At 40.8% G+C, this 19102-nt stretch overlaps 1 protein-coding gene across 7 annotated transcripts in view; it reads right to left on the bottom strand.

The window, feature by feature from the left end:
* The window catches only part of ATP11A (ATPase phospholipid transporting 11A), a 254699-nt gene that overhangs the window by 92827 nt on the left and 142770 nt on the right, over positions 1-19102 (bottom strand). For all 7 annotated transcript variants that reach the window (XM_073614522.1, XM_073614524.1, XM_073614525.1 and 4 more), the window contains exons 4-10: positions 15991-16071; positions 15799-15906; positions 13831-13959; positions 11059-11162; positions 9159-9209; positions 8976-9040; positions 2433-2514 (exon numbers count right to left, since the gene is read on the bottom strand). In XM_073614522.1, the coding sequence (XP_073470623.1) occupies positions 2433-2514; positions 8976-9040; positions 9159-9209; positions 11059-11162; positions 13831-13959; positions 15799-15906; positions 15991-16071 (620 nt within the window). The remainder of the gene's footprint in view (positions 1-2432; positions 2515-8975; positions 9041-9158; positions 9210-11058; positions 11163-13830; positions 13960-15798; positions 15907-15990; positions 16072-19102) is intronic.

The raw sequence follows: 19102 nt of genomic DNA, 5'->3' as shown, positions 1-19102 counted from the left end.
CGTGTGTCCCACTGCGAACACCAAAAACTTCACAGAAATGCCTAAACAAGAGCTTGAAATTGTCTTTTTTTTTAAGTCATAAGTGGTTCTTAATTGCTAGTTCATGGAAAATGTCCTCCTTACACACTTCCAGTATTTACTGCTGACCATGGCTGTAATATTAGATATATTATATATACATATATACATAGATATATACATATGGACACATACAATACATCCCTGGAGAACGAAATATTAGGAAATATTAGGAAATACCCACAACCGTACAATCAATCTGTATATGCAGTAAAGCATGCTAGTTATGCTCACTGTGGAACCTAAGGGGTTAAGCTTTTGCATTGTGTAAAAAGGCTGTTTGATCTTGTATGCTCAGATCCTCCCTTTCCTCCCTGCACTGTCCCCCCTGGAGAAGTCTGGATAAGACAGAGCCTTTGGAGTCAGGCTGCACATGCTCAGTTTGGTGTGTATTGCTAGAGAAGTTTTTTTTTTCTTGCTAATCAGCACTGTCCAGATAGAGTGTCAGGAGCCCTGCAGCCTCAAATGACAGCTCAGTGAAGTATGAAAACAAGCTTCACCAGAAATCACAAGAAATCACAAGACTGCTATATATTGCTGATGAGAAAAGGTATTTAGCAGTTTATATTTACTAAAATAATTGCATTTCCATGTTTTGTGTACTGTGGGAGACCAGATATAGTGAATGCAGGGTCCTGGGTTTAGTAACACTTTAAATACAGTTACAATATTACATTAAACACAACAGAAGGTACAAGCTAGCAGAAGGAATGGTAACGTGTGGCAGAACAAGCGCATATTCAACACACCCAAATGTGAAATACCTGCAGCGGTGGAGGAGCAGCAAAGGCAACAAATTTGAAGACAAGGGCTGCAGGGAAAGTAACTATAGGAGGTTTTTTGTTAGGAAGTGTGCTTAGTTTACAAGTCACCTTGTAGAGACAATCATTTTAAATGATTGTCATCTTAAAAAAAAAAAAATGTATAGTATATCCGTGCCGCGGATATGGGATCTAATTCGTCTGGATCAGCAGCAGGTACTATATCACAATATATGTGAAAAGAAACATCAATTCAAAAAAGAGAAGTGTGGGAAGCCAAAAAACCAAACTTTTATACTCACTTATATGGCTGCAGCAACGGATTGAGCTGTTCCCCGCTGGCTCTACATCAAGAACTGAGTGATCAAAGACTGCTAATCGCTTAGTTCTCGGTTCCACTCTGAGTGCTCTGCCCCTCCAGCACTCACTGGAGTGCCGAACTGTGGAGAGGGTGGGAGCAGCTGGCTCAGGCTCTTAGCAGTGCACTGAGAGGCTGAGCCAGCTGTCAGTCAGGCATTTGGGCAGATCCAGACATCACAACCGCGGCTCTGTGATGTCAACAGACAGCAGGCTTTAGTCTGCTTTTGGCTGAATCTGGATCACAAGAGCGCAGAACTAAGTGCACTCTTATAACCCACAGGAAGAAGAAAGTTTTGGCTATACTTGTCCTTTAATTCAGCACAGTCTTTACTAAATTGACATCTTTAAAAAATAAACCACAATCCTTTACAAACATGTTATACTTACCTACTGGTTTTGCACAGAGCAGACCTGATCCTCCTCTTCTCGGGTCCCCCATGGAAGCATTTGTGCTGCCTGTTCCCAAGCCAGCTTCGTGTGTCTATTGACACACAGAGTGCAGCTCAGCCCCGCTCCCTCCTTACTGGCAGTGATTGACATTCTGCAGCTTTGTCTGAGCCAATGAGAAGGGAGAGAGCCTCTGCTCTCGGTCACAGCGTTGGATCAAGATCGGGCTCAGGTAAGTATATCGAGGTGGGGGTGGGGTGCTGCATGCAGGAGGTTTTTCACCTTAATGCATAGAATGCATTAAGGTAAAAAACCTTCTGCCTTTAGAACCACTTTAATGGATGTATTGAAAGGTTCTTTACAGAACTAAGTCTTTATTTATTTATTTTTTTATCTGATTCTTTTTATATTCTTCTATTATATGTCTTTCTTTTGGTGCACAATCTATATAGCTGGCCATACACTAGTAGATATTGTAATGATCATTTGTACAATTCCCTTCAGCGCATTCAATGACAAATGTCGCTCGGAAGCACTTCAAAAAATATTTGCTTTAACATTGGATTCTGAAGTGAACGGACATTCCAGAACAAAAAACAGAAACACTGTAAGAAACTCATTCATTCAAAAAAAAAATTTCACCTACTTTTTTATCACTGCTGTTGAAGCAAAAGTCAAATTTGACCAATTTGACTAACAATCAGAAAATTGATTAAACATTCTTAAACCTAAAATGTTCTAACACAATTTTACTAGTGTATGGCCAGCTTAAGATTGAGGTGCGTTATCTTCAGAAACATTGTTACATGCAACAACAGACATAAATAATGCAGTAGAACACTTTACTTTTCAACAGCAGATCTTTTCTGTGATTTGGATTGGTAATTTAATGCCATCTTGGTTTCCATTCCAGTGTATATAGCGACACCTAGAATTAGAGAAGAAGAGTAAAAGGAGATTGTTACTTGAGACCAGGAAACTGAAAAAAAAAAATCTACTGAACTCAATCCATCCAAAGGACAGGCCCTCATCACAGAGTGATTTCTAGCCATTCACAAGGGAATTCACTGCTTCTCTCTGTTGCATTGGGAAGCCTACATTGGTTTAGAAAAACAAAGAAACATAAGCTTACTAATCTTTTAATATATTAGTCTGTGCTTGTCAGCAAAAATACAGTACAAAAGGAAACGGTAACATCTAGCTACCCAGCCACTGCAGAATTCTCTGTACCAGCATTCACCGGCAGTCAGTGGAACTCATAATAATGCTACTACTTTGGTAAGGCTGAAAGCTCTTTCTCCTCTAATCTGGACAATGGAGACAAGAACATCCAGGCAGCCAGTCTATAACTTCCTATATATTTTAGAGGGTGGTTGTAAATTAGGGCAATCACTACAGGTATATACAGGTTTACATGAGAAAAACAAAATAGAGTGTCTGATGAAATGGCTACATCTGGAAACAAGTAAATGAAGGAACTTCTGCCAAGGCTAACTTGGTCCTCATGTAAGGCTTAAAGCCTACTACACATGTAAACAGGAAGAGCCGTTGATCGGCTTTTCCTTTCTCGCATCTGACCGACGCGAGTAGAGGAGAGCCGATCGGCGGCTCTCCTGACAGGGGGAGGGGGTCTGTGCTAATAGTTTATCAGCGCAGCCCCCTCGGATGCCTGCCCAGGACCACCAGGATGCCGTCAGGACCACCAGGGATGGCCACCACACTGGACCACCATGTATGCTACCCTAGACCACCAGGGAAATGCCAATCAGTGCCCAGGCAGCTGCCAATCAGTGCCAATGAAAAATGCCTGCCAGAGCCACCAGTGATGCCTATCAGTGAAATCTATCAGTGCCAGCCATCAGTGCCCATCAATGCCCATCAGTGCTGCCTTTCAGTGCACATCAGTGCCGTTTATCAGTGCCACCCATAAGTACCCATCAGTGCAGCCTTTCAGTGCCCATCAGTGTCGCCTATCAGTGCCCATCAGTGCCACCTAAGAGTGCCCACCAATGCCGCCTATTAATGCCCATCAGTGCCACATATCAGTGCCACCTATCAGTGCCCATCAGTGCCACCTCATCAGTGCCCACCTTATTAGTGCCCATCAACGTAGGAGAAAACTTACTTATTTACAAAATTTTATAACAAAAACAAAGAAAATCTTTTTTTTTCTTCTAAATTGTCGGTCTTTTTTTATTGGCTTAGCTAAAAATAAAAACCGCAGAGGTGATGAAATACCACCAAAAGAAAGCTCTATTTGTGGGGAAAAAAATGATACAAATTTAGTTTGGGAGCAGTTCAGTGTAGCATGACTGTGTAATTGTTATTTAAAAATCAATGCCCATCAGTGCCGCATATCAGCACTGAAAGCTGAAAATTGGCCTGAGCAGGAAGGTGCGAAAGTGCCCGGTATTGAAGTTGTTAAAATGAAAATCGTACGATCTGGTATTTTTGAGGTTGTCCCTTCGGAAAATTTTGGGTGACAGCTGCGTACTAACAATCAGATTATCGTACTATTGCTTCGAAAGCGGTATTTTTTTTTTGTACGATATTCTAATCGTGTGTACGGGGCTTACCACTCTTGACAAGGTTTAGCAATTTAACCCTGAAGGTGCCACCACCACATGCTATTGTTCCTTTTGCTGGCTTTCCTAATGTCATAATTGTTCAATCTGTATGGTAAACTGACATCCAATGGGAGTTGATTTACCTGGCTATGTGCTGATCCAGTTGCTACTTTGTAAATTAAATTGATCTTTATTTTATAAATTAAAGGGTGCTTTGACTGCACTATCTGCTTTGCTCCATTTTGTTTTGCTCTTACTGCCAGTTATACTGTCAATGCCTTTGGATATACACTCACCGGCCACTTTATTAGGTACACCTTGCTAGTACCGGGCTGGACCCCCTTTTGCCTTCAGAACTGCCTTAAGTCTTCGTGGCATAGGTTCAACAAGGTGTTGGAAACATTCCTCAGAGATTTTGGTCCATATTGACATGATAGCATCACGCAGTTGCTACAGATTTGTAGGCTGCACATCCATTATGGGAATCTCCCGTTCCACTACATCCCAAAGGTGCTCTATTGGATTAAGATCTGGTCACTGTGGAGGCCATTGAAGTACAGTGAACTCATTGTTTGAGATGATTTGAGCTTTGTGACATGGTGCATTATCCTGCTGGAAGTAGCCATCAGAAGATTTGTACACTGTAGTTATCAAGGGATGGACATGGTCAGCAAATGAAGCTCAGTTGGTACTAAGGGGCCCAAAGTGTGCCAGAAAAATATCCCCCCCACCATTACACCACCACCAGCCTGAACTGTTGATATAAGGCGGGATGGATCCATGCTTTTATGTTGTTTACACCAAATTCTGACCCTTTCATCAGAATTTCGCAGCTGAAATCGAGACTCATCAGACCAGGCAACGTTTTTTCCAATCTTCTATTGTCTAATTTTGGTGAGCCGTGTGCACTGTAGCCTTAGTTTCCTGTTCTTAGCTGACAGGTGTGCCACCCGGTGTGGTCTTCTGTTGCTGTAGTCCAAGGTTCAATGTGTTGTGAGTTCAGAGATGGTATTCTACATACGTTGGTTGTAATGAGTGGTTATTTGAGTTACTGTTGCCTATCATATCAAACCAGTCTGCCCATTCTCCTCTGACCTCTGAAATCAGCAAGGCATTTTTGTCCACACAACTGCTGCTCACTGTATATTTTCTCTTTTTCAGACCATTCTCTGTAAACCCTAGAGATGGTTGTGCGTAAAAATCCCAGTAGATCAGCAGTTTTTGAAATACTCAGACCAGCCCGTCTGGCACCAACAACCATGCCACGTTCAAAGTCACTTAAATCCCCATTCTGATGCTCGGTTTTAATGTCAGCAAGTCGTCATCACCATGTCTAGATGCCTAAATGCATTGAGTTGCTGCCATATGATTGGCTAGTTAGCAATTTGTGTTACCAAACAATTGAATAGGTGTTCAGTTAAAGTGGAATGTGAGTCTATATGGATACACAGTATGTAGAGCTTGCAAGAAAAGAGCAGACTGCTTTGGTACCAATGAGGCACGCTATATCTGAAATTCTACAGGTTTATATGAATAGCAGGACCTACTGTGCCATTTTAAACAGTAAAGGGCTATGAAGCAAATTAAAAAAATAATACTGGAGATTTCTTTGTTGGAATTATAAGTTTACTGGCCTATAGCTGGTAGAGTAGTTAAAGTGGTAATAAACCCAAATCCAAAAATGTAATATATTGCAACATACCAATCATTATTTGTGGTGGCTACAACATTTTTATTTTCTTAGGCTTTTTTACCTCCTTGTTATCACCTGGGTGATCTGGCCAGTAACATACCTGTGTCAGAATGCCCCCACTCTGGAAGAAGGAGCACAGGGGGGGCCTTTGAACAGCAGCATTGTCAGTCTGGAGGGAGGGGAGTGTTACTGCCGGTTCACACAGGGGCGGCACGACTTGCAGGTCGCCTCACCGAGGCGACCTGCACATGACTTCAGCGGCGACTTGCAAAAGGACTTCTGTATAGAAGTCAATGCAACTCGCCTGAAGTCGCCCCAAAAATACTACAGGAACCTTTTTCTAAGTCGGAGCGACTTGTGTCGCTCCTATTAGAACGGATCCGTAGTACAGAACGGGACGCGACTTGTCAGGCGGCTAGGTTGCCTGACAAGTTGCCCCTGTGTGAACCGGCACTTAGAGGGAGATTTAAATGCACCAACTAATTGAAATCAAACTCCACCTAACATTTTACAAGCAGTTACAGCAAACAGTTTCTATTTTGATAAACAACCGACTTGAAAATAGAAGAAAAAGCCTAAAAAAAGAAAATGAATGCAACCACAAGATCTAAAAATTGGTAGGCTGGAATAGAATACATTTTTGCTTTTGGGTTTATTAACACTTTATGTAAAAGTTGGTAAAGGTTAGGCACAATTAGTAAAGAGCACACAGGTATTTACTGCTCCCATCATTTCTAAAGACAGACCGTCAATACCTACCAACACCTTTCCTGTCCGACACACTATAAGAGCAGGCCATATGGTCTGAGCAATAAGGTGCAAGCATTTTTCATGGGGTGGGGGCAACTGCAGCCCCTCTCTGCCAATCCCTTTACTGGCTTCCCCTACCCCACCGTATAATATTCAAAATGCTAATCACAACATACAAGGCCATCCACAACATCGCCCCCAGCTACATCACCAATCCCATCTGCAGATATCACCCAAATCGTCCCCTCCGCTCCTCCCAGGACCTCCTGCTCTCTAGCTCCCTTGTTACCTCCTCCCATGCTCACCTTCAGGACTTCTCCAGAGCCTCTCCCATCCTCTGGAACTCCCTGCCCCGGTATATCCGATCAGCCCCTAAACTGTCCACCTTTAGGAGATCCCAGAAAACTAATTTATTCAGGGAAGCCTATCCCACACCCACCTAACAACTGTCCCAGAGCCACCCCCATCAAATCATTCCCTGCAGCTATCACTTTTTGTACCACCACCCCCTCCCTTTAGAATGTAAGCTCTACAAACAGGGCCCTCCTGTCCCTTCTGAATTGTGCTGTCCCCCATCTACATTGTAAAGCGCTGCGTAAACTGTTGGCGCTATATAAATCGTGTATAATAATGAAGCGCCCTACTCCCGTAGGAGCGGCTAAAAGTTCGTTCTTCCCTGGAGCTTGTTCCATCACCCCCACCCCTCAACCAAATAGAATACGCAGACAGTCAATGAAAGTGAACTATATACAAATTTATTGTGGTTTCCAAATGAAATGCAGCATCATGCTGAACAGTCACTCTGAATAATGCAGCACTGTACTGAAAAGTCACTCTGAATAACTCTCAGCAGGGTTGAATGATATGCAATACAATATTATTTTCAGATTATATAAAGCCCCGAGTAGTAGACCTCCATCTCGAATAATATTCCCTTGTGCGATGCATCTTTCCTTCTTCCTCTTTACCACCACTTCCTGACTTGGCAGAACTTCTGAGTTTAACTCCCTCTGTGATACTCTGAATAACACTTGGGAAGTGACTTTCCGGATTCCTCCAGGGCATTAGTTCCTCTAGGGCCCAGCTCTATTACCCTGGACCCCGTACACTAACCCCTCTAAAGTCCCTGTAGAAGTTCTGTTTCCCTCTGGGTTACACTCACTTGTGTTTCTGAGTAATGATCCATGTCGCACACGGAAAATCCTCGCCCAGTCCTGGCTGTCAGTATTGGCAGCGATTTGGACTAAAGTAATTCAGTTCCTCTCCATCCGCATTGCTTGCTTTTCTTCTCCCCACACAGGGGAAAACATCAGCGCTGTATCAGTGTCTATATCCTGACTCCTGGATACCTTCTCCATAGCATATTCTCCTCTCCCCCTTTAGGGGAGAGAGCACCTGCACTTATCCTGGACCTTACATCCTTCAGCCAGTTCTCCTCACTTCCCATGCAGAACCAACCACACGGAGACATGTGACCAGGCCTTAAATAGCCGTCCCACCCCTGTCCCAACAAATTAACTATTGGTCCAGAGGCGTCTTCCAGAAGTTACCTGTCACTCACACTTGTATTCTTCCTTTCTTCTAGGCCAAACCCCAGAACACAAAGGAAAGTGTTCAAGCAGAGTGCAGGGGTCACACCCTCCTCTACACTAATAAACCTCCCCAGAAATCAAACCCCTCCAGACCACACTGCAGAGTGAGATTCTGGCAAATTTAGCCTAATATAACACTAAACTCTCTATTGTAGCACTCACCCAAACTGGTGGGCGCTACATAATAATATAATAATGGTGCAAAGACTAATTTCTCTTTCTAATGTAATGTTAGAGAGGGAAAAAATAGTTATACAACATTTCACTCCATTCGGAGTACTTCTTTTTTTTACTTTCAACATATGAACCTTAATATATGGGAAGTGATATAGGAGAAATGTCCCTAGCAAAAGGAAAAAATACCACAAAACACAAATCCCTTAAATACTGAAGCTTTGAAAAAAAAAGTTGTGCTACCAATAACCACAATGTATGTTTCTGAAGTTAGAAAAAACAGGTTGTTTACAGACAAAGTGCAAAATGATTATTTTCCCTTAATACGGGTGTTTGATAACAATAAATTCAATGATTTACAGGGTGAACAAGGTCATATAAGAGCAAAAGCATGTTTGATAAATTAACTGGTATACTTATGTAAAAGGATTTTTTAAATGAAACCTAACCAAAGAACGATTATAAAGAAAAAAGCCAAGACAATATCTGACCCCCAAAAGAAGAACTCTCTCCATTGTACACTACCTGTTAACTATAATGTAGTGTACAATGGTGGCAAAGTATCCAGGCTAACATTGTCAATTTACTAAACAAAATGTTCTATTTGACTTACCAAACACCCTTTCTGTGTTTTTCAGTGTGGCACCACGAAGCAACAGGTTCTCAGACCCTAGAGGCCTGAAAGTGAAAGAAAAATATTGAAAAAAAAAATCACATAAAGAAAGAATACGTTGAAAAATGTAACAAATACAATTCCGAACTGTAGAATTTAATTATAGAAATGTTTAGCACTAACCTGGCAATAGTGTCTTCTGTTCCACCATAAATATTTATTCGGCCAACAAACCTGAAAAATAAACGTGCCACATAAAACAAAGTTCAAATTATATACAATAATTTGAATGTCCTAACAACATTATCATTATTACTATTATTATTAATAATAATTAAAACCATGTCCTCATGAATTAATGACCAAAAACCGAGTGTTCCTTAAACAGTAACCAATGCAATTGCAAAACTGATTTTCCTACTGCAGTCTAGAAAATGAAAAGCTTAAAATGATTGTAAAGGCAGAAGATTTTTTTTTATCTTAATGCATTCTATGCATTAGGATAAAAAAAAAACCTTCTGTGTGCAGCAGCTCCCTTCAGCCCCCCTAATACTTACCTGAGCCCCATTTCTATCCACCAATGAGCAAGCATGCCTCGGCCCTCCGGGACTATCCCTCCTGATTGGAGGCGCCATTGGCTCCCGCAGCTGTCAAAGTCAGTTAGCCAATCAGGAGAGAGAGGGGGCAGAGCCGAACTGAAGATCAGTGTCTAAATGGACACAGGGAGCTGCGGCTCAGCTCGGGTGCCCCCATAGCAAGCTGCTTGCTGTGGGGGCACTTGACAGGAGGGAGGGGCCAGGAGCACCCAGGAGAGACCCGAGAAGAGAAGGATCAGGGCTGCTCTGTGCAAAACCATTTCACAGAGCAGTTAAATATAACATGTTAGTTATTTTTAAAGAAAAAAAAAAACTTTAGTATCACTTTAAAGTGGCAAGAGTATGAGCAATAAAATATTTTGATATTTTAAACGGGTAGTAAAAGTACTTTGAAACACGTCCTCACTCACCTCTGTAGCTATAGGCATTGTAGAGAAAGGCCTCGTTCATACAGGGCCTTGACAGGGCCGTGCGTACATGCTTGCATGGGGATGCACAGGTGTGCATGCGTGTGGCTAATGCCATTCATATTAATTGGGACACCAGGGCTGCACAAACACTGCCGCTGTGTCCCAATATGACCTGGGTACATCCATGTAGTTGCTGCATCCCAATAGATAATTATGAGACTGACAGCATGGGGATGCACGCAACACCTGTGCATCCCCATGCCAGTAAAATATGGCCTTGTAGGGGGCACATATGTAATTGCCTCGTGTGAATAAGGCTAAATTCATCTTCACAGTTCACAACACGGACACTGAAATTACAGATTTTTTCTCTAAATACACAAACTTGGTAGCCTACCAGGCTACACACCAGGTGTAAAACACACAGCAGGCATTTTTTAAGCCATTAGAACTAGACTGAAACCTCACTTTAGAGTTGTTGTTGTGATCTTTGAGGGCCTTTGGAATGAGTAACTTCACAATATAAACAGTTGGGTTTGTTTAAAGCCATTTTGCCATTTGTTAAGAATACAAAGGACTCATGTCCAAAGTCTAAGCGCAGGTGCCAAATGTTTTCAGCTTAGAACGAATTAGAGAAGGGTTAGATCTTTTGTGGGGTTTTTTATTGCTGTCTGCACCCCGTTGGTGTAATTTCCTTGCAGTTCCTGTTCCCAGCAGGAAGTGAAAACCTCCTCATAAGAAAAGGAAAAATTACAGTTGTCAACAAAATAGGTGTATGCAATGGGAGATTGGCATTCTAGCTCCGGTTTGGTGACAACCATATAATTGTAAATTTCCCATCTGACACTGTGCACCAGGACAAAAAGAGAGGGTTTATCTCACAACTGTAAATGAGGCAGCAGAAAAAAAAAACTAGAATAAATAGTTTTGGTTGAAGTTCTACTTGGAGAATAGGAATTGACACTTTCCTGTGCATAGTGTACCAAATAGGAACTACAGCTACACAGTTTCAATGTGGTCTGAAGCTTCTGTGATGCAGTTGAACGGTTCGTCTTCCCTAGAAATTTTTATTCTTACTTGTAAAGGTCAGGCTGAGGTTGTTCACATTCAATGGTGGCATGCAGAGTTTCCATATCTTGCTCATGGTAAAACGCTTTTGTATCTTGAACAGAATAATATGTCTAGTATGGGGAATAGAAATGTAAATGTTATACACATTTTATTTCCAGGTAAATATATATTAGGTAGTGAACTTAAAATAATCTTTGTTGCAAAATAAATTTCAGATGTTTGGTCACCTTATATAAAGATAGAACACAAAAATTCACAGTTCTTTGAGAGGTAATATAGTAACAGACATTAGGCCCAATTCACACCTGAGCATAGCAGGAAGGCGCTTTCACAATCGTGTTTTTTTAATTCCTGCGCGCGTCTTTCCTGCATCGACATGCGCCCCTAGGGCAGCCCATTTACCACCAGGCCAAATGGAGGAATAAACCCCCCTCAGGAGGTAAACAGACTGCAATCAAAATTTGGCAGAGGGCCGAACGCTACCTTACTCTTATGCAAAACTAAAAATAATGCATGTACATAAAGTTTAAAAACATGCTTTTCTACAGGTACCCTTTAGTACTGCCAATAAAAAGGAATAATGTTGGTAATAGATTGTGTGTGTATGTGTCTACTGTGGCCCAGGACAGTAATATGCTACAAAAAAAAATCTATATTTGACTGTAACTGTAAACTATGTTTATTGACATTCAAGGATGATTTTACTCCAAAATAAATATACTAATCTTCTCGTTTATATTAGATATGAGATCAAATGGAGACAAAGCAGCAGCCCAATAAGAGTTGTTACAATAAGCAAATGAGGCGTGGAAAAATTAAAGATGACATACAATATAATTCCAAAGGGAAAAGTTAACCTCTTGCCATCCAGGCCATTTCTGACACTTCTCTCCTACATGTAAAAATCTACTTTTTTTGCTAGAAAATTACTTAGAACCCCCAACCATATCTATCGATCTATCTATCTATCTATCTATCTATCTATCTATCTATCTATAGATATAATTTTTTTTTTTTTTTAGCAGAGGCCCTATAGAATGAAATGGCGGGTGTTGCAATTTTTTATGTCACACGGCATTTGCGCAAGCACAATTTTTTGGGAAAAAAAAACTCTTTCATGAATAAAAACAACAACAAAAAAACACTAAAGTTAGTACAATTTTTATGTAGAATGTGAAAGATGATGTTACACCGAGTAAATAGATATCCATGTCATGCTTTAAAATTGCATCTGCTCGTGGAATGGCGGCAAACTACGGTGCTTCAAATTCTTCATAGGCAACGCTTTAAATGCCTTTACAGGTTACCAGTTTAGAGTTGCACAGGAGGTCTAATGCTAGAATTATTGCTTTCGCTCTGACGTTCACGACAATACCTTGCATGTGTGGTTCGATCACCGTTTACATATGCGTGCGGGAGTAACGTATACATTCTCATTTGTGTGTAAGCACGGTGGGGCGCTTTAAATTTTTTTAATAGATTTATTTATTTTATACAAAAACATATATTTTTTACACTTTTTTTTGTACTAACTTTATTGCTATCATAAGGGATGTACAGCATGGGCCATGACATGGACTCTTTATGGAGAGATTTGGGGTCTTTTATCTCTATCTATATCTATTCTGGCCTCCCATGTAGCTGATCAGACACAGATCGGTCCAATCGGCTACTTACCTGGCCGCTGGTGGACAGGTAAACAAAGGGGCGGAATCAGAAGTGACAAACTACTTGGCGCTCCTGGTTTCCAGGGTTACAGAGAGAGGGGAACAACATCAGTTCCTCTCTCTCTGTACAGGGCAGCCATTGCTGCATTGCTCCTGGCCTTCTCGATAGGACCGGAGAGCCCAGGTGGGGCGGCAGCAGCTGGAGGGGGGTGGGACCCCATTCCGCCATCCGCAGAAGTGATCGAGTGGCTAACTAGCCACTCGATCACTTCTGCCTTGTTCAGAATCGCCGGCTGAAAAGATCAATACCAGCATGATGCATGTAGGTGTAGGCATCCCGGTATAACCACTGAAACCGGAGGACGTCCATGTATGCCCTGCCATTGGGAAGTGGTTAATTTATTTTAGGTCACGTGAGCATTTGCGCTTTATATTGCTCTAGGGTTTTTTATTTTCAGTTTATAACACGTGAAATAGACCCACGTTTTTGTATAGTGTATTTAAAGTAGCACTTCAGACAAAACTTTTCCTAGATGGGAACAAGGGACACCTATTAGCAAATGTATGAAGGCACAGGACACACACCCTGCCACGCCCCCTTAAAGGAGAATTATGCAAAAAAAATAGTTAAACCCACAAATGCTTTTTTACCACTATTATTCCTTTAAACTGGCTTATGCAATTCACAAATTCAGCTATTTAGAAATTGGATGAAAGGTTTAGAACTGGGAAACACTTTTTGAAAGATAAAAAGTGCATTTTATATACAACTATATAGATCAGACCAAAATGAGGGACAAATGAGGAGGAAAGAGGGACATTATGTGCTATGCCATTACTGTTTGTCTTGATGATCATTCTCAATGGAAGAGAAAGTAAATGACTTTTAGGTTGTAACCAGAACAAGAGTAGAGGGGAAAATTTTCATTGCAGACAAAACTGTCAAATATAGAGCTTCTATTGATTAGAAAGATATTCACATCCTGCAGCATACACAAATAGCAATACAAAACCTGTTAACCTTTCACAACCAACACTAGAAAAACATATTTACATATGGTGCCAAAAATACAATTAACATTACATTAAAAATGTAGACATTTGAACTCACTTTGTGGCTGGATTCTCCATCCAAACTTGCTGTTGTTACAAAACATGTCCCATCTTCTCTACTTGAGGAAAGCAAGATCATATCACATGGAAAAACTTCATCTTCTTTCACCATTACAATGTCTCCAACCTTGAGTGTAAAGTAACTTACATAAGTCTAAAATATACCATGAACCATTAAACGTTAATGACTGCACTTCAGGGATTGCAAAGGGAATTTAACTAAAAGATAACCCTGTTCTTACAAATAAGGGTCAGAGTCGAGCCTTTAATTGATGACTAATCATGTTTTGGAAGGAACAAATTACTTTACTTTAGTGTAATTTTTTAAAGGTTTTTTTTCTTTTTTTTTTTAACTTTATTGTGCTAAAATTCCTGTTTTTTTTTTTTTTTAAACAGCCAGGCTGATCTGGAAATTGGATCTACCATGGTTAATACACAGTCACATTCCCTTACATAAGTATTTAACTGATGATGGTACATCTTATTATTTGCTATTTGTTGCATATTTAGTGATATTGTTACTATTAATACAGTTTGCATATTTTTACAGTTCGAGAGCTGTTTGAGCTGTTAGAGAGCTAATTGTAACTGCCCTCCAATCTTCAGAGGAAATGTGCCTGCCAAATCTTTTTAATTCTTTTGACATACATACCATCTACAATGTAAAGAACCAAAAACATCTAATAGTTATGTTAAATAGAACTATAGGCAAAACTTTTTTTTTTCTTTTAGAGATAGAGGGAGGGTTCTAACCCCCGTCAGATTTTTTTTTTTCCACCATATATGTTCCATTGCGGACATTTCCCTTCACTTCCTGTCTCATAGCCAAACCATAAAGTAAGAGGCATTCCCTGCAAATTAAGGGAATCCCTTGGGGACCCCAGGTCACCAGAACTAGTGTCCTCATTGGAAGATTTCCCCTCTATTACTTTTCTGGGGACAACCCAAACTTTGGGATTTTCTTTTACTTCAACTTTCAATAATAATGGTAAATAGGACAAATAGAGAGGGTAGATCTCCCTAACGGGGGCACAGACAGCAATAAAAACTGACAGGTGTTCTAATCCATCTCCATTCTATTCAAAACAAAAAAAAATAATGCCCTTTGTTATACTCAAAAAATAAATTCTGTTTTCAGATCAGCTCTCTTCTAGGGCTATTAAAAGATCGATGCCTAATATGGCCAGTAACAACTGGATTGCAAAATGGTGCAGTCTATTGACTTATAGCAATCTTAAAGTGTACCTAAACGCAAAACTTTTTTTTGTTTTTGTTTTGTTTTGGATAGAGTGAAGATGGATTAGAACACTTGTTGGGTTTTATTGCTGTCTGTGCCCCTGTTGCGGAGATTTAACCTCTCTATTTGTCTTGTTTATCGTTATTCGACAGTGAAAATAAATGAAAATCCCAAATTTTGGGTTGACACCAGATGATTAATAGAGGGGAAATGGTCCAATGGGGATTTCGGATCACTTCCTGTTTTGTCTACGGAACAGAAGTGAAGGGAAATCTCCGCAATCTGATACAAATAGCAAAAAAAAACCAAAACAAAACAAAAAGAAACTGAATGGGATTATAACCCTCCATACTCTATCCAAAATGAAAAAAAAAAAAGTAGTGCCTTTATTTCTACTTTAAGGACTAATCCTGGCCAACTGATGTTGAGAATAGTTATTTTTTGGAATTGCTTGGACATCTGCTTTGGTTCAAGCGGTTCATAAATATACTTGGTTAACAGACTCAATCCTGCAAACATATAGAGACATCTTTTGTAATAAAGTTCTTGTGATCAGATAGTCCGACAACCATCTTAATGTTTATTGATAGCTAAATATGCAACAGAGGCAATCTGAAACAAAGATATTTTTCTTGCCCCCCATCTTTATAATATAGACCTGTGATGATTGTTGCAATGAAGTGTACCAGATTATGAAGCATGCACTCTGTATACTGCACTTGGACTTACTCTTAGTTTCTGGCTTTGTTTTCGGACAAGTTTTCCGTGCTGGATGACATGGACAGAATATTGGTTCATTGCATTGTCAGCTTTGTGCCTTAACCAATCTTCATAGCCCTAAACATAAATAAATAATTAATAATTTATAAACTCATTCATTTAAATTGGTGTTCTGAATTAAATATTATAAATATTAGTTACCTGTTTAATTGCAGTCACAGTGATGACAAAGAAAAGTGGTAGCCCACTGGTGATTGGACTAGTTGGTGTGTCAATAATGAGCTGCAAAGCACAATTACATATAATTAATACATATTATAGCTAGCTAGATAAAATAACAATTTAAAACTGTAATGAAGGAAAATGTTAATTATAAAAGACACAAACTGAAGTTTGCAGAACAAACAAAAATGCTGCTCAATCCAACCTATAATTTACAAGGAAGAAGGGCATTCTCTGGAAATCCCCCAAAAATGTTCCAGACTTTCATTTAGCAGAATTTGGTGCTGGGGAATGTTAGTGCTGTTCAGAGTATTATGTCATCCATGCACACTTTTTTCTTGCTAGTTATAAATTGATTTGAGAAACAACCACTTTTTGGGGTCTTTATTTAGTGCAGAAAGACACAGGTGGTCCCCATCCCAGACTTCTGGTGTGTTGTACAGAGAATAGGGTTACCTGCTACGTAAAGATGAGAAGTGGGATTTAGCATAAAGGGTTTGTAAAACCTCGAGTTTTTTTTAAAATGCAGCACAGAAAGTTTTTCATCTAACTGCATCTGCATAGAATGCAGTTAGGTGAAAACCTTCAGGGTTTACAACCACTATCCATGGATTGAAATTGGGACGGTTTAGCAGGGACTGCCGAATTTCGATCTGTGTATGTGCAGGCTGGTTGTAGACAAGTCGATCTATTGATTGACTTGTCTACAACCAGTCTGTCAGGTTTTTCCTGACATTTGATGTGGATGGGGGGATCCTCCCCACTGTGCTATTGTGTTCTGACAGCAGGGACCCATTCCCTTAGTCAGAATACAAAGATTAGTGCTGCTGGCTATAGCGGGTAGCACTGATCGGTCAGGAAAAACCCAGACAGCAGACTGGTTGAACAGAAGTCGATCGGGAGATCGACTTCTGTACAATCAGGGTGCCCAAACATGGATTGAAATTCCCTGTTGAACCCGCCGAATTATGCTTCATTTATTGCCAGCTTAAAACTATCTTAAGAGACCCTACAATTCTGCAAATATGCAACAAACCCTCAGAGACAATAATTACAGCTAGATAATGATTTTACATGTTCCAATTTTAGTAGCATTCATGCCTGATAAAATGGAAATTCAGGAGACGACACCTGCTTTACAGGAATCATTAACATGAGATATGCACGCTGACATCTATAGATTTATCCACAACTCAAGGTCCACAAAGATCTATTTATTGTAAAAAGGGAAAAAAATCCACTTACTACAGCTACTACTTACTTGCCAATGCTGGGAAAAGTAAAAGGGACATTATAACCTTCACGTGCTCCCAACAGCATGTACTTATCTTTACTTGTTCTCCCACTGCTCCATTTCAACGAGGGAGAGAAGGAAAATACCCAAAACTAAGGGTTATAAGACAGCATGAGATTCACTCCCTCTATCCCATGTGACAGTGCTAGGTGGTGCCTCCTGAATTGCCCAACACTGGCCATGCTGGGCAGGTTCAGTCCTTCTGAATCCCCCAGTAACAAAGGATAGGTTCAATTTAAGATATTTAAATTAGTAAGAGTGGCTCTAACATATCTCCAGAAACAGGTTTTTATATTTGGATTTGATAGAAAGCATCTCCCATTTAAAATAAATAATGTTATAAACAGATTAAAGCCCATCATGAGAAAATTGATATTATTAGTAAGGTAAAAATGGAAAGATTGGGACAAATTGGCACCCACAGATATAGTTGTAGAACTCTCTAGCCAAGTGTGTCAGTGTTAGTTGTAGTGTAGGTAAATTTGGCCTGGCTGAGAGTCAAGCTGGGTTGAATCTGGGTCAGGGTGTGCAACTCAGGGAGGCTGGATGACTCATCAGGCAGCACCTCTGGAGGGCCACAGTCAATCCCCAGCAAATGAGCTGGCATTGGGTAGGCCCCTCTTACTCAGGGTCAGGCCAGTAGGGGCAGTGGAGTTTGGTGTAAGCTGGAGATGGAGTGCTGAGGTGGCTGTTGGTGGCCCTTGAGGGTAACCCCCTAGTCTGGGGGAGGGGGGGTGTGACTTTGGGGCCTTGGGTGCAGAAGGGATCCTCTTCCAACACACATAGGAGTCCTGTCCAGAGGCCCGGAAGCAAGAGTGAGGACAGCAGGAGCCAGCGAGCACATCCAGGAGGTCTCCAAGAGAAGTCAGCTGGGTGGGCTGGTGAGAGTGCAGTCTGGGAGGATTGTGGGATGTAGCCAGGAGGGCTAGTGAAAGGGGCTGCTGCAGCCAGGTGGGCTGGCAGAGCCTGAAGAGGTGGTGCTGGGACCAGTGACCACTGAAGAAGTGCAGTGAAAGTGCTAGTGGTGTCACTCCATTGTTCTCAATTATAGGGGCCCACGGTACCTGCCAGTAAAGGGCCTTTGCTATAGATTTTTACTAGGGTGACACCACAGTGGATCTGCAAGCAGGCTTTGTGCAGGAGGGAGGAATATAGACTATGTATATAGTTGAAGTGTCCCTAAAGAAGTTTGTTCCAGTCAAGTGGGCATCTCATAATCATCCCCTCCAAGTTATTAACCCCTAAATAAAACACAAAAACAAAATTTGCGGGACAGTTTCCGGTCTCAAGTGTGCCTGTGGAAATTCAGTGTGCCTGGCTGTGCAAGGTGGGGATCTCCATTCACCAGCGGCTCCTCTGTGGGGTACGCTACATAGTCATAAATTAGGACAGATCTGGAGAATTCTACCTAGTACCAGTAAATATTAATCTTTGTTATCTTTCAGACTGTCCCCTTTAACAGTTGATGGCCATTCTTAATTTTTTTGTCTGTATATGCAAGGTAACCTATCAGAGAATACCAATATGGGTGAATTATCAGTATTTAGGTATCAGTGAAGCCCCAGCAAAAATAGTTCTCCTACGTTTGTAAGAATGGTTAGAAGATCTGCCATGTTTTTAGTGCAATTTGTGTACTTATTGGGCAAAGGCCACCAGGAATTCTTTCCATTGGGGATGAAGACAGTGAACAGGCAGTGGTGGAACCCCCTCAGAATAGTTACCATAGGTGAACAGATGCAGGAACTTAAGCAAAGAACTTTGACCAATAGTCCTCGAAAGATAGGATATTGTCAGGTA

Source organism: Aquarana catesbeiana, linkage group LG02 (assembly GCF_042186555.1).
Source record: "Aquarana catesbeiana isolate 2022-GZ linkage group LG02, ASM4218655v1, whole genome shotgun sequence".
NCBI lineage: Eukaryota > Metazoa > Chordata > Amphibia > Anura > Ranidae > Aquarana > Aquarana catesbeiana.
The sequence above is the reverse complement of the archived record's forward strand: the minus strand, read 5'-3'. Positions and strand labels throughout refer to the sequence as shown.